General features: G+C 39.0%; 1 protein-coding gene across 9 annotated transcripts in view; it reads right to left on the bottom strand.

Annotated features, from left to right (window-relative positions):
* METTL15 (methyltransferase 15, mitochondrial 12S rRNA N4-cytidine) overlaps positions 1 to 14,927 on the bottom strand; it is a 94,989-nt gene that overhangs the window by 42,670 nt on the left and 37,392 nt on the right. For all 9 annotated transcript variants that reach the window (XM_056353337.1, XM_056353336.1, XM_056353335.1 and 6 more), the window contains exon 3: positions 13,692 to 13,828. In XM_056353337.1, coding sequence (XP_056209312.1) covers positions 13,692 to 13,828 — 137 coding nt within the window. The remainder of the gene's footprint in view (positions 1 to 13,691; positions 13,829 to 14,927) is intronic.

Genomic DNA, 14,927 nt, shown 5'->3' with positions numbered 1-14,927 from the left:
GGTTCCCCTCATTACCAGGATAAATACCACACTATCATTAACCTTCATACTCAGTCTTTTCTTAACTGTGGGTTTTGACACATAATAGATTCACCTTGGAAACAGTAACTCTCTACATAAGAAGAAAATTGTATGTTATATACACGTTATATGTTATATACATAAACACCAATTTTTGTTAGCTTGAACTAAGAAGTTGCCCTTTATACTCCTGAAGACAGTATCCACGATGCTCCCCAAATTCCCTCTAAGTGAAATGAGCTTCGCTGCATTTCTGAATAACGTTTCACAAAGTGACCGCACCGATTATGCAAAATGGGCACACACTTTGGTCTTGCTAGTTGGAAAAGTAATAAACAGCACATTCAACTCTGTCGTGATACAGATATTTTTCCTTTTATTCTTTTTTTTTAAAAGAAGATGAAAAGGTACTAGCATAATTTCATATATTATCAGTTCTTGGATCAAATATTACTAAAAGCATTAAGGTTTTATCTTAATATTGGGCTCACCAAGCGCTAACATCCACTTCTTTTGACAAAGGCATACTGAGGGAATGGTTGAATTCAGTAAGAATACTCTTCTGCTCCATACTTGGCTGGTCACACTTTGTTCCACCTCAACCTGGACTGCATTGCAAGGAAAAGTCACTCTGATGCTCAGTCAGCTGAGTAAGATTTTTGCCTTGTCTTTTGCGGCAAAATCTGTTCATTAGGAATAGATCCACTCTGATCATTAGGAACCGCTAGGAGTCATGAATGAGATGAAGGAGGATGAACTACTACCTTAAACTGACGGAAAATACAGTAACATGCAGCACGTCTTCAGAAAGGGTGGGAAGAGACAAAGCAGAAGTGGATTAGGCCTTCCGTGGTAGCAGAAAAGTTGGGGTTTTAATAGCTGCTCTCCCAGTTTCACAGGAATTTGTTCCTAGTTTCTTCAGAGGGGCAAAAGGTGCAGGTTTTCAGGTCCCCATGTAATCATTGGAATTAGAATTTTTTTTAAAAAAAAAAAAAAAAAAAAAGGTGCTTTCCCAGAGATAAAGACATAGTGGGTTGAGAGAGGGGAACACTGCTTATCCTCTTATTTCCCTTCCCCACCTAGCAGGTGAAACAGATCACCTTGAAGATGAACGGCCAATCTGGATATCATTATCAGAAAAACTGGTTGTTTTTCTGACTCATAGTTAAAAGTTTCAGCAGTTTCCAACTTCTCATGATCAGTGTAAGACTATGCAGTAAACAGCACCAATATTACAGATCGTTTCTGTTGTTGAGACATGACATTTGTATTATTCCTTATAAATCTGTGTGTGCCAAAAGTTAAGACCACTTACGAGTCAATATTGGTCTCAAACACCAGCACCATTCAGTGGTGACAAGGCCACAGGTAACTTCTGTTCCAAGTTACGTGGTTTCTCCACCAAGATTTTACATGGAAATTCACTGAAATCTCTCTGTCCAAATCTTTGCTGCCCGATCAAGCTAAGTTGCTGTGTTTTTCAGGCATCCAAATAAAAAGCCAGCAATTAAATGTCTGATTTTACTTTCAGTCCTTTGAATATTCTGCACAACACTTGGCACGGCTGAGTCACAAAGGCCAAAATCAAATTAAAATGCAAATGATGTTTATTATTATGACAAGAAAAAAATAGAATTATGTAGTCAAAGTAACTCATTTTTATGGTCTATGTCACTTACATGCATAGTCCTAATGTATCTAAGATAAGAATAATAGTACTTAAAGTATAATGACTCAATCAGAAAAATAATCTGAACTTGAAATCAACTTCTCTACATAGTTGTATTTCATAGTTAAGTTTTGACCTTCTCTTAGTAAGTGAAAAGCACCTTTTTGCCCACATTTTTATATCATCTCCACCTCCATATGAAAATGCTGGAATCTTCTTCTCTATAATTTTTTCCTGTGCACTGATGAAATATACTTTTATGTTTATTGTCTGATACAAGGAGGAGTATTTCAACACAGTTTATGTCCTCTTGTTTTGTGCTTGGTGCCTCAATGCCTCTTATTGTAAATGTGAACAAAAACAAGCTAAGTATACAGCTCTTGACAAACAGCAAGCTAAAATACTAACTGCTGTTGAGGAATATGAAGATGACATCTTCTCAATAGAAAAAAAAAAATCTGTAAACAACTAGCTGCCAGGTGCAAAAAACTTCAGATTAGAACCTATGTTCTAATCTCTTCTCCTCCTCCGTCTCACTGAAAAAAAGCAGCATCTTGAGTTTTGCTGTTATGAAAAAATAAATAAATAAAAATACTGAAAGGAGTACTCTTTATCAGTTTCCTTTACAAAATGCTGATTATTTTTATAAACACCAAAGTGTTTTTTTCTGTAATGAAAATGTACTCGGAACTCAGCTCTTCAGCTACAAAAAAAAAAAAATGCTTTAAATGTTTATAAAATATATTTCAAAATTTGTTTTGGCACATACATTTTTAAATGTTTTTAATGGAATTTAAGTTCAAACAAAAATGTTTTACACATGTACTTCAGTAATGATATGGTTACAAAAGTAATATAAAAGTACCTAAGTCATCCAAACAACTGTAAGAAACTTCCTCATCAAAACCAATATAACGGAAAAGTGGCTGAAAGGAAAAGTCAGTGTATCCTTTATGGATCATGTCAGTTCAAAGATTGCTTCAGCATGATAATCATTTACTTTAAAAAATAAAGGCATTTGTTCCTTTTAGAAAAAAAAAAACCTACAACACAAGTTAAGCTTCACAGAACTGTCCTCAGAAACAATCTGCATGTAAGAGCTATAACATTAAACTTTAAAGACGTTCTTGAGCACTTTTGTACCACACTGATACAGACAAATTAAAAAAAAAAAAACAATACAATGGACATGTCTGAAACTACTGCTGGTTAAAGCAACACTTGGCACTGCATTCCACATGAAGTTGAGCTAGCAGGTATATACAATGTCGTTAAAAATAAACTAGGAATCTAGACATTTGTACTGAAAAGAAATTCAAATCACCCACATTCAGCTCCATGTACTCAACCAACACCTAGAGGGTTTTGAATGTTTTAAATTATTTCAGAAGCTTCTTACCCCTCTTCATCAACTTAGGAAATAGCATTCCTAGAAACACTAACAAAAAACTGTGACGGGAGAAAACCTACATTTAACATTTGTTCATTTCTTGATCAATATCTGTGGTCTAAAAGCTGTAGTTTCTCAGGCTGGAAAATAATTAAGCTGCTTGACCTGTACTTCTGTTGTCTAAAGATGTCTAAGATGACTCAGATATATGTGTACACAATACTCAAATGTAAAATGACTCGATAACAGCAACAGAAAAAATCAAGGAAATAAAACAGGTCATTATTTTAAGCCTAATGCTCGCAAACCTTCCTTCAGAACTTCAATTCAGTCAGCATCTCTTCTAAGGCTTTCCTACTAAAATAATATAATGCTGCTGCTTCTCTCAAGATTACTCAGATCAAAAATGCAGCAATTTGTTTTCCTAAACTAGTAACATATAAAAGGGCTGTCCTCGCTCATCTGACTGGAAATTACATTAAATCTAGCATTGTCACATGAGATGTTATGTATGAAAACAAAGACAAACCCTGCATTATGACATCGAAAATAATTTTAATACTATAGCTATCAGATAATCTTGCCAAAACAAAACAAATAGATAGCCTAAAAAAGATTAATAGAATCTTGTACATAGAATGAGTCTTGATAGGCTGATTAGTACTTAATCATTCTCCAAATACTTCTATTGCTAAATAATGCTTTAGTGGGAGTGTCAACAAAACCACATGCCCTGAAACTAGTGCCACTGTATATGCAGAGGCAGTATTTGGGCATCGCTATGTTCTTACAAGATACCGTACTCCTTTAAGATGTAAACAGTGCACACAAGGACTTCTCTTCTATGCAACCATTACACAAAACTTAAACTCAGCTACTGTACTGGAGATGGTCTGTAACCATCCCACCTCAATGCATCAGCTACGCAGATTAAGTAAGAGTCAGGTCAGGACAGTATTTGGTTGCAGCTGAGGCAGAAAAAAATTGAGCTCGGAAGTGATTTTGATAAATTTATAGTGTTTAAATTCAGCAGATAGAGCTTATTGTTGTCATTCAGTATTAAAATTCTGGTATGATACGGTGCTAAAAGAATTCTGTGATGGAAAGATACGAGACGTTGATACCACATTCATCAATCCTTAACATCCTATACCTTGAGCATAAAAAGCTCTGCTGAGGCCTGCCAAACATACAGATTAACCTGCTTCAGTCAACATAAAGCACAATCTCTCCTGCCCTTACTAACTGTAATTTAAGAGCTGTTTTCTGGCTTCTCGTGGATACAACAGTTAACAACTTCCACCACTGGAGCTAAATACCAGTTTTAAGACCCACTGCATGGACAGCATTGGCGCTGAGAAAAAAAGAATCTTAGTTTAGGACTCCATTCAGACTTTCCCATATACATGGATGTGATGGCAACTCACACTTTAACATGTGCCCACTCTGTAGGCTGCAGTGTATGAGCTTTTTCACATCTGCCTCTGAGGAAAAGAGCAAACATGCTGGAAGCTGAACCTTACGAAAGAGCCACAGTAAAACACAACTGCATGAATGGTACGCTTACTGCAGGCTGCTGGGCAACTTGCTTATTCTAGAAACAATTTTCCTTTACTTCAGATAACTCACAAACTTGCCTAGAGGCTTTTTCTCTCCCCATAAAAAAAGTAAAATAGGGATTTTATATCTTAAAGACCGTGGATACATACACTTTCAACTGGGTAACACAGGGGTTACTGAAACTGCAGGGGTAGGTCTTAAGATATTTAGACAAACTGTTGCATCCAATTCACTCGATCTTCTCAAGCTTCAGGCTGACACCTGAAAACTGGTTATCTGCCCAACTAGTAGACTCACATTTGTCACCTATTCATGTTACCATCTTCATGACTTTCTCCTAGCTCCAAACTTACTTCTAATATCAAGCTACACACTGTTTTAAAGAAGCACTTGGATTTGTGCATCATTTCTCTTCCACCTCCTTTTATAAAGAAGTACTGTTTGCCTACCTGGTCTTAAATTATGCTACATTTTGAAGATGCTTAGAAGGTGTTCATATATCTATGACTATTTCCACATGAAATATGCCCTGTTTAAGCCAAAAAAATGCATTCTGCTTATATGAATAGATACACGTATTGAAAAGATGTAAGGTATCCTCTAGATTGTGCCTTGTGTTATTTTCCATGGGTGACAATCTCATCAATACTTCTGTTTTTCAGATATCCTATAAACATCAATAAAACACGGAAGAGAAAAGACGGACATACTAGACAGAAAATATTGCACTGCTCAGCAACTAACTTCAATCTGTGCCTTTATTCCTTAAGCAAAAACATATTATTGCACACTCTTGAGGACAGTAACTTTCCCTGTCCATAGAAAGTATTGAGAAGACTTTTGATGCTCACAGGATACTAGCAATTACATACCACCCCCCTGTTTTACGCCATTACTTGCTACTGGTCGCTATGATTAATTGTAAAAATAGCTTATTCATTATAAAAATAATTTTTGTTGCTATCTCAGTTATAGGAGTTTCTCAAATTAACTTTTTACAGAGCCAGTCAACAATGCGTAAATGGATTACTGTGACTGAGGGTTAACCAACCCTGCCACTTCTCTTAACTGTCTGCGGGGCGCAGTGCGATGAAAAGTTCATATATACTTCACATTGCACTTCCTCTCTACAATATCACATTTAACAGATTTTTTTCAAAAGTAAATATATTAAAACATATTTTATATTGTATAGTATTTGATTTCTACTATGCATTTTTACAGTATAATTTTGTTTTTCCATCTCTACGTTGCTGTTCCCAATTACAATACATAACAAGAGCTGATGGTAACTCTGGGGACTGGTGTAGGCACCCAGGCACCTGCAGGTGCTCAGTGCAATATGTACATGCATGGTTGTAGTATACAAATACAGATACAAATTGTTAGAAATTTTACAAAGTATTTATATTCAGAGAAATTAAATTATTCTGCTGAAAGACTAATAAAAAATATGCTCTTAATGAAGAAGCATCAGCATTTGTTCCCATTATCTCTTGATTTAGCCAGGAAATACTCAACAAAATGTTAACGAACTGGTCTTTGCATAGCACTGCATGTCAGTCGCTCCACTTCAGCTCCCTGATCTAAAATCCCTCACAAAACCAATAAACTTAACTTTCAGATTCTTTGGCAGACACATATTATTTGTAACCACGAGTATATGACTGCAATAACAATTCAAAGTATTACCACAGGAATGTTAAGTAAATTAAGAAAATAATCCTATAACATTTAGTTCAGCTAGTTAACACCATCAGTTATATAAGAAGCTGATGCTGAGCTGTATTGAGTTTGCATGGCAAGATTTTGGTAGCAGGGGGGCTACAGGGGTGGCTTCTCTGAAAGATGTCAGAAGCTTCCCCCATGTCAAATGGAGCAAGTTCCATCTGGCTCCAAGATGGATCGGCTGCTGGCCAAGGCTGAGCCCATCAGCAACAGTGGTATCACCTCTGGGATAATGTATTTAAGAAGGGGAAAAACCTGCTGTGCAACAGCAGCTGGAGAGAGGAGCGAGACTATGTGGGAGCAACAAACCTGCAGACACCCAAGTCAGTGCAGAAGAGGCTCCAGGTGCCAGAGCAGAGATTCCCCCGCAGTCTATGGTGAAGACCATGGTGAGGCAGGCTGTGCCCCTGCGCCAGTGGAGGACCACAGCAGAGCAGATACCCACCTGCAGCCCACGGAGGTTATCGGGGGGGGGCAGACCCCCACCTGCAGCCCACGGAGGTTATCGGGGGGGTAGACCCCCACCTGCAGCCCAGGGAGGGCCCCACGCCGGGGCAGGGGGTGCCCGACGGGGCTGTGACCCCCTGGGCAGCCCAGGCTGGGGCAGGGTCGCTGGCAGGACGCGTGACCCGGGGGGGCCCACGCTGGAGCAGTTAATGAAGAACTGCAGCCCATGGGAAGGACTCACGCTGGAAGAGTTCATGGAGGACCGTCTCACATGGCAGGGACCCCACGCTGGAGCATGAAACAAGTGTAAGAAGCCTTCCCCCTGAGGATGAAGGAGTGGCAGAGACACCATGGGATGAACTGACCACAACCCCCATTCCCCATCCCCCTCGCCACTCAGGAAGGAAATCAGGAATTGAGTCTGTGAATAAGGGAGGAGTGGGGGGAAGGTGTCCTAAGATTTGGTTGTATGTCTCATTACCCTACTCTGATTTGATTGGCAATAAATTCAATTAACTTTCCTGAGTTGAGCCTGTTTTGCCGGTGACAGTAATTGGCGAGTGATCTCTCCCTGTCCTTATCTCAACCCACAAGCCTTTTGTGATATTTATTTCTCCCCTGTCAAGCTGAGGAGGAGAGTGATAGAACAGCTTTGACGGGCATCTGGCATCCACCCAAGGTTAACCTACCACATGAGCATAAGATACAGATACACATACACATACATGGCAAAGAACATTAAAAAAAAAAAAGTAAAAAAAATCACTGAACATGGTTCTATGTGTTTTTTATGGAAATAGTTGCAAAATTTTTTTTCACAGGTTGACTGTTTTGTCTTTTTTCTTAAATACCAAAAATACCTGGAAGAGTTCCCCACTTTTCTTTTTCAGTATCATGGACTACTGAGCATTGTGTACCCCAAAATGGAGATATATTGTCTTCGTAAAGCTTAAAATGAACAGGACTGAGGACACATTAACTAAAGAGTTGCTTCAACCATGGGAAAACAAAGACTTCCTTTGTCCGCCATGAAATTTCCCTTTTAATCAGTCAACATGTTTTCCTCATTTGCTTGAGTTTAGGGAACATTTACAGGGAGAGGGGAAAACTGGCACTTCTCTCAAAAAGCAGGATTACATGATTCTGGCTTCTTCCACCAGTTTGCTTTCATTTTTGCCATGGAACATCCCAAAGTAATGGGCCAGTTTTGGATACAGAGTTTGTGACACTTGGTATCAATGACCACTGAGAAGGTGTTTATCTCTCTCCTACCAATACTTATGTAACAGAAACACTTTCTGAACCTGGAATTATTAGATTGCAGTCTGAAACTGATAGATTTTGCAGCCCACACAACAAATTAAAACACAATCATTATGTCTGCAAAGAAAAGAAAATTAAGTGTACACAAAAAAGATTTAATTGCAGTTTCAAGCAATGTGATGCTGTTAGTGAAACATCTATAATTACGCTATTTAAGAGAAGACTAACACTCCAATCACACACCCAGAGACTCACTTAGGCTGGAAAAGACCCTGAAGACGATCGAGTCCAATCGTTAACGTAACTCTGCCAAGCCCACCACTAAACCCTGTCCCCAGGTGTGACATCCACACGTCTTCTCAACACCTCCGGGGATGGTGACTCAGCCCCGTCCCTGGGCAGCCTGTGCCAGTGCCGACAGCCCGTGCAGTGAAGACATTTTTCCTAAAATCCCATCTAAACCTCCCCGGCGCAACCTGGGGCTGTTTTTTCTTACTCTGTCGCCCGTTACCTGGGAGAAGAGACCAACACCCACCTCGCTACGGCCCCTGCCAGGCAGCTGTAGGGAGGGATCAGGACCCCCCCGAGCCCCCTCCTCGCCGGGCTGAACCCCCCCGCTCCCCCCGCCGCCCCCCCAGCCTTGTGCCCCATCCCCGGCCGGGGTCCCCTGCAGCTGGCTGAGGGCGCTGCCCCCCTGGCCCAGGCCGTGGGCAGAGCCATGGCACAGGGCTGGCCCCAGCACGGAGCCCTGGGAACACCCCGTGTGCCCGGCGCCCCCGGGAGGTGGCTCCATCCACCCCCGCGCTTCGGGCTCGGCCGCCCGGGCAGCTTTGACCCCAGCGCAGAGCTCGCCCGCCCGGCCGGCAGCAGCCGCTGGCACAGGGGGTGCCGGGGGAGACGGGCCAAAGGCTCCGCTGGGCTCCGGGTGGGCAGCACGCGCGGCCTCCCCTGTGAAGCTGGCAAGGTTGCAAAAAAGTACTGAAGGACCAAGTTACAAAAGACCAAAAAAAGGGAAAACAATAGTGAAAAGCAGACCGTCGCATGTGTTGTGTATGTCAGGGTACCCAATCTGGCTGAGGAACCCGCTGTTTTGAAGGATCAGACCGCGCGTATGAAAGCAAGTGAAGGTTTCCAGTCATTCTGAAACCCGCACGGCTGGAACTTCAGCAACAAGAGAAAGAATTTTTATTCCTTCTGCTTTTATAAGGAAACATATTTAGGCTTCTTACCCAAATAAACTTTTTGGGGAACAAAATAAACGACAGAGATGCACTTTTTTAATACAATGGCATATTTAAGAGGCTTTTTAGTGTTCTCAGTTGCTTTTTTCCATCGGATATTTAAGGCAACTCATTCATCGATGTTGCCTGCATTTGAGAAGCAGCCAGTTACTGACATAGATGGAGAATTCTTTAGAAAGAAATAGCGCTACAGGTAACTAATTAACTTACTTATATATAGCCATGGCACCATTATAATGGGTATGCCTTGATTGCACACTCTGAATTGTATCCCTTATGCACTACAGTCAAAAATTAAATGGCAGCTTATATAAATAACATACAGCAACAATATAATACTCAGCTACAATTCACAAGCATGTAAAATAAGCTTACTGCAACTGAAAAAAGTTCTGTTTTCCCTAGAACCGAACAAAATAAATTCTATGCTCCCCAGAGCATACAATGCAACCTGATGGGTCTATCTCACTTTTTCTATACACTTAGTTTAACCCTGAAAGCAAAACCCACAAGCACCATCACATCTCAAAACTACTTTAGAACTACAATAAAATGGTAGTTAAATTGGGTGAGGAATTTTATGCTATTTATCCTTAGTTTGGGGGCACAATCTCTTATTCTGCTCAGAGATTTACAAAGAACATATTGTCCCCTCTGCGTAGGCTTTGCATAGGTTTCTCTTACTTAAAAGCCTGCAATGATATTAGTTAATTGCCAGATTTCAGCCACCTCTCCAACCCCTCGCTTTCAGTGGGCGTGAAAGGGTTTACTTGTAATATATATTGCTACTGACTGAATTTTATCTTGTTCTTCTGGATTCCCAGCAGTAATTCCCAAGTTAGAGGCTTCCCCAGAAAGCACGTCAAAGGATTCCCACCCACACACTGAATATCTAACAGGCCCTGACCCATTTTCTCCTTATTAAAGCAGCACTAGATATTTAGGAAAAAAAAACCACACAAAAAAACCAAAAAAAAACCCTAACAAAAAAAAAAAAAAACCAAACCAGAGACACTAAATGAGTGCAAGAATTGCAGTTAGAACTCTACCCTCTTCAGATCTTAGTTCTGAAAAAATCACTACCAAGAAGCAGAGACACATCTAAAATACAAACATCAAATTATTTTTCCTCCATGTTCTCATTTAGAGACTTAATACTCCAGCTGTCTTTCTGCTAAGTACAATGAGGACTTCATTTATTAGTCCTGAATATAGAAAAATCCCCTAATTTAACTATACTTACTTCCTCTTCCGACCATATCTTTGGGCGTATTTCTGCAACTTGAGCTTTAATAATCTTGTAACTCGGTGACTTAAGCTATAGGATGCTTTTAAAAATGAAGCCTCTTAGTGAGTAACAGTGGGAACTGTGTGATTTTACTAAGATTATTAAATGTTACCTAACCAGAAGAAGCAATAACAATTAACGCTGAATAGAACTGCATCTTTTTATGGTAGGACGGACTACTGCCAACACTACTGCAAGACTCAAGCTGTTCATGTAGTTAATATGCTGGAATTTATTAACATCCCAAATTAACCAGGTACAGTATTCTAAGTGAAACAAAATGGTCACAAAATTCAGTTGATGTATGACTTTCAGTTGGCCCATTGCATTCACAATTTCAGACACAGTGGGAATCAGATTTACTGGTTACAGCTGCATAACAGCCTTTTCCCCTCCTTGCGGCCTCACCTCCAAAGGAAGTAAAGCATTTCAGCAAGTCAAATAACCTCTTCAAAACAGAAATGTTAAATAGAAGAGGTTAAAAAAAAAACCCACCCTAGTACAGGAAAAGAACGGAGTTTATACCTCTGTGCTGCAGTTCTCCAGTCAGTTACATCTACATCTGTGCTTACGGAACGGACAGCCCTACATTTCTCTCAGCTTGCATCTGCATGCTGCCATTGCCATTTTTAAGATACCACAACTGTTTCTGTGGCTCCTTGGTGAACCAAGGAACCATTTCACCCAAGACTAGACCTGACTAGATACAGATGTCAAAATTCCCTGAGCTTTAGATGTCAACACAGATTTGAATTAAACTGATAAAATTATGATAAAAGGATTTACTTCTAACACAGTGCAGAAAACAGACAATAAACCCATTAATATTAGATCAACCATCCTTTAATGAATACTGAAATAAAAAATTCCATTTATGAAAGCTCCATATCTCATAAGTACATCCATTATACTTACAACTGATTTGTAAGCAAATCCTAGCTTTACCTGTTATTTATAAATTATATACTTATACCTCCTCCTTCCCCCTTTTAATTTAACAATACTTTATGCAACTGATTTCACAAGGAAAGAAGATCAATAATGAGCAAATATACCATATATGAACATTCTTTTACCTTCATTTTTGACATACAGCATTATAATAAAATAAAATAAAATAAAATACGTTTACCTTCTAAAAAAGGATCCGCCTGTTCTTTCTAATAGGAAAGACGGGAGATGAGGAAAAACACCAAAACAGTAAGAATACTGCTCTATATCTTACAATGTATATTCAAGTGGCATGGAGTGATCTTTCAGAGATGAAGACTTTTCACTAATAACTTAAAATTAATGTTATTTGAGAATTCACTTCATTCTACCGATAACTTGAGTCTGTAAAGGTGGACAACACCGTGTCTGGAGTCCAAGTAACCAATGATTTTACAAACCGAAATAGGAACTAGGAGACCTACTTTGTTTATAAAGCCACAGTAAGTTACATAACTGTAAGACTATATTGGTTAAAGCTCATCTTTTCAAATATAAGCAAGCAGAGAAATAACTACGTCAATCACTGGCAGAACAACATCCAACACTTGTAAAATCTCTTCATCTATCTGGAAAACAAACTTCCTTCACACCCAGGTTTGCATAGGACACTTTACAGATAAACACATATTGAGTCACAAGAGACTTTTCATCATTGTCTTATGTAGTGTGAATGTTTCAGAACATTTTTATTAGATATAAGATTAGCTTTAATCTAGACTACATTATTTTTTTCTATGACACAAAGAATAGAAGGCACCACAACTCCCATGACATCTGGTAGAACATCTTTGTAGACTTACTTTAAAAGTAAATGGACTTTCCCTTGCCGATATTCTCCGCGCTATTCTGTCAAAAAGAGCATTATCTGGAGAAATAACACTTGAGAGAGGAATTCCACAAATTTTTAAGTATACGCTGTATGTCACTTCAGCCCACAGAGTACTAAAAAATTAGAGAAACCTATTTAAGTGGTCTTAGAGAGTAGGATGACTAGAAATTGAGCTATGCTTCCTTGTCATAAGCTTGCATTTTTCCCACTGGGCCTCTGACAATGGCACTTGAAGAAAGGAATGCACAGTTCAGCCTTTTCTTTTAGAAAAGGTGAGGAACACATTCTGCATTACTTAAATAGCACTGCTGTCTTACTACTCCTTTTTTTATGTGGGGAAACATGACTGAACAACCAGGTGTCAACCTTTTATCTGCCTCTTCCCATTTTCTTCTTACTGGAACATTATGCTTTTCCTCATGTAAAAGCTCTTTTGAAATAAATATTCTTAACATTTTCAACCTGACAGCATGTGTTCTCTCCTTCCTACTTTCCCTAAGTTTCTTAAGTATTAATTATTTCATATTATTTAATTTGTATCTACATATTTTTACTTATTTTCGAATCTAAATAGCACTTTCTGAAAAGCTTATATTCATTTTTATATACTGCACACCTTTGCATGAATGTACTCATGCTCTGACTGGGTTTTTTCTTGAATAAATTAAAGTTTTTGAATAAGTTAAAGGAACAAGAACCTAAAAATTGCATTTAGCAAGCAAATTCAGCACTCTAAACAGAACTAGGCATGAGCTTTACACAGATACAGTAGCTTACTCAATTGTTTAGTAGTTTCTGAAGCCAGGGGCAAAATATTTAGCAAACCTAATATTGAATTAAAATTATTTTCTTCTTTTTAAAAATTGAACTATTCATAAGCCATATTTAAATTACCTCATTTGAAAGTATATTATTCCATCCTTTTATGTACAGCTCTGCCATCAGAATCATCTCAAAGCAAGCAGAGCACAAGAATCTTTTTAAAATCAATTTTAAAATATAAAATTGGTTACTTGATGCATATTCAAAATTAACAGAGCACAGAATATGCATTTAACTCCCAAAACCTCAGAAGAAGTTGCACGCAAACACTCATAAATTGAATTGGATCTCCTGTTCAACTGGGTGCATAGAACATACAATGCTATTCTACAGTAAGCCATTAAAATCTATGTATTAAAACTACAGGAACGTATTGCATTGTGAATATAATACCACTGTATCAACCTTGACCATATTTAAGAAAGGAGAAGACAACTTACGGGTACAATTCTGAAAGCTGCTGAGCTATTTTATAAGCTGTGGGGTCCCTGTCTAGTGCATATACTGTAACACCGCTGGCTTTCTCTAGAAGAGCTGTAGTATGACCTCCGGCTCCAAACGTCATATCAAGGAAACGCTGTTGAGTGAAAAAGACAACACCTTTACCTTAGAACAGTGATAAACTGATTGTTGTTTTAAAGCTTCTGTTGCTAATCTCTCTCATATGCTAGCAGTAAAACATAGCATTCAATATAGTCACAATGCCTTTTTGTAAATATTTTCATATTCTGTGCAAAATTGGAATCATGTCAGAGTAAGCTTTTTAGAAGCTGGGACCTCCCCCCCAACAATCCTTCCGGAATAAAAGGGCAATCGTTTGTACAACCTACTGCAGCTTCATACTCCTCCTAGTTATTTATATTTTGAGTTGAGAGGAAAGTCACTTGGTTTGACTGCCTTGCTTTGACCTTGCTCAATGTGATGGACACAAAGATATATAGGACATGGGACTATAGGAAGTAATCAGCACCATCTACTTTGTAAGAACGTGTCCAAAAGGAAGGCTGATGTACTGTGTATCAATCCAAAAAATGACACTACCATAGTTTTATACCACAGATCAAAGTGTGATGGCAGCATAGGCACATATATCCCGACTGGGATTCACCTAACTAGCACAGAAGACATAGGTTTGCAAGACACAGTACCACTCATTTAGGGTTCACCGTGCAAGGACAAAGCTATGTAAGATAGGCTGGATCTCCTGGACCTTCACTACCATCATGACATGCCCTAACAAGATGCAGAATAGCACAGGAATACCCACCTTCACAGCAATCTCACTGCAACTGCTGATGTGGCATGCTCTATGGGCTTAGTCACATCTTTTGATAAACAACATACACTTCCTTGCTTCTGAGGAATACTTACTGCCCATGAACATATACCATGGTTTTTTGGATAGAGAAATTTAGACTGAAAAGTTTTTAGTAACACCAGGCAGAGACAGCCATTCTCTCCAGCCTTCTGGACTGAAACTGATGGCACATTTAAGGAACTCTGAATGCACTCTGACTAGAACATACAGGTATGGATGGAGTCAGCACAAGTTGAGTAAAATTGGGCATTGAAATTCCTATAGCAAGTCTCTCAGAACTCAAAGTTCCTGAAAATACATGGAAATTTCATATTCTCACCTTCAAAACGTCACAAAGAAGTAAAATAAGACAAGAAAA

Source organism: Falco biarmicus, chromosome 10, assembly GCF_023638135.1.
Source record: "Falco biarmicus isolate bFalBia1 chromosome 10, bFalBia1.pri, whole genome shotgun sequence".
Lineage (NCBI taxonomy): Eukaryota > Metazoa > Chordata > Aves > Falconiformes > Falconidae > Falco > Falco biarmicus.
This window is presented reverse-complemented; position numbering and strand designations above follow the sequence as displayed.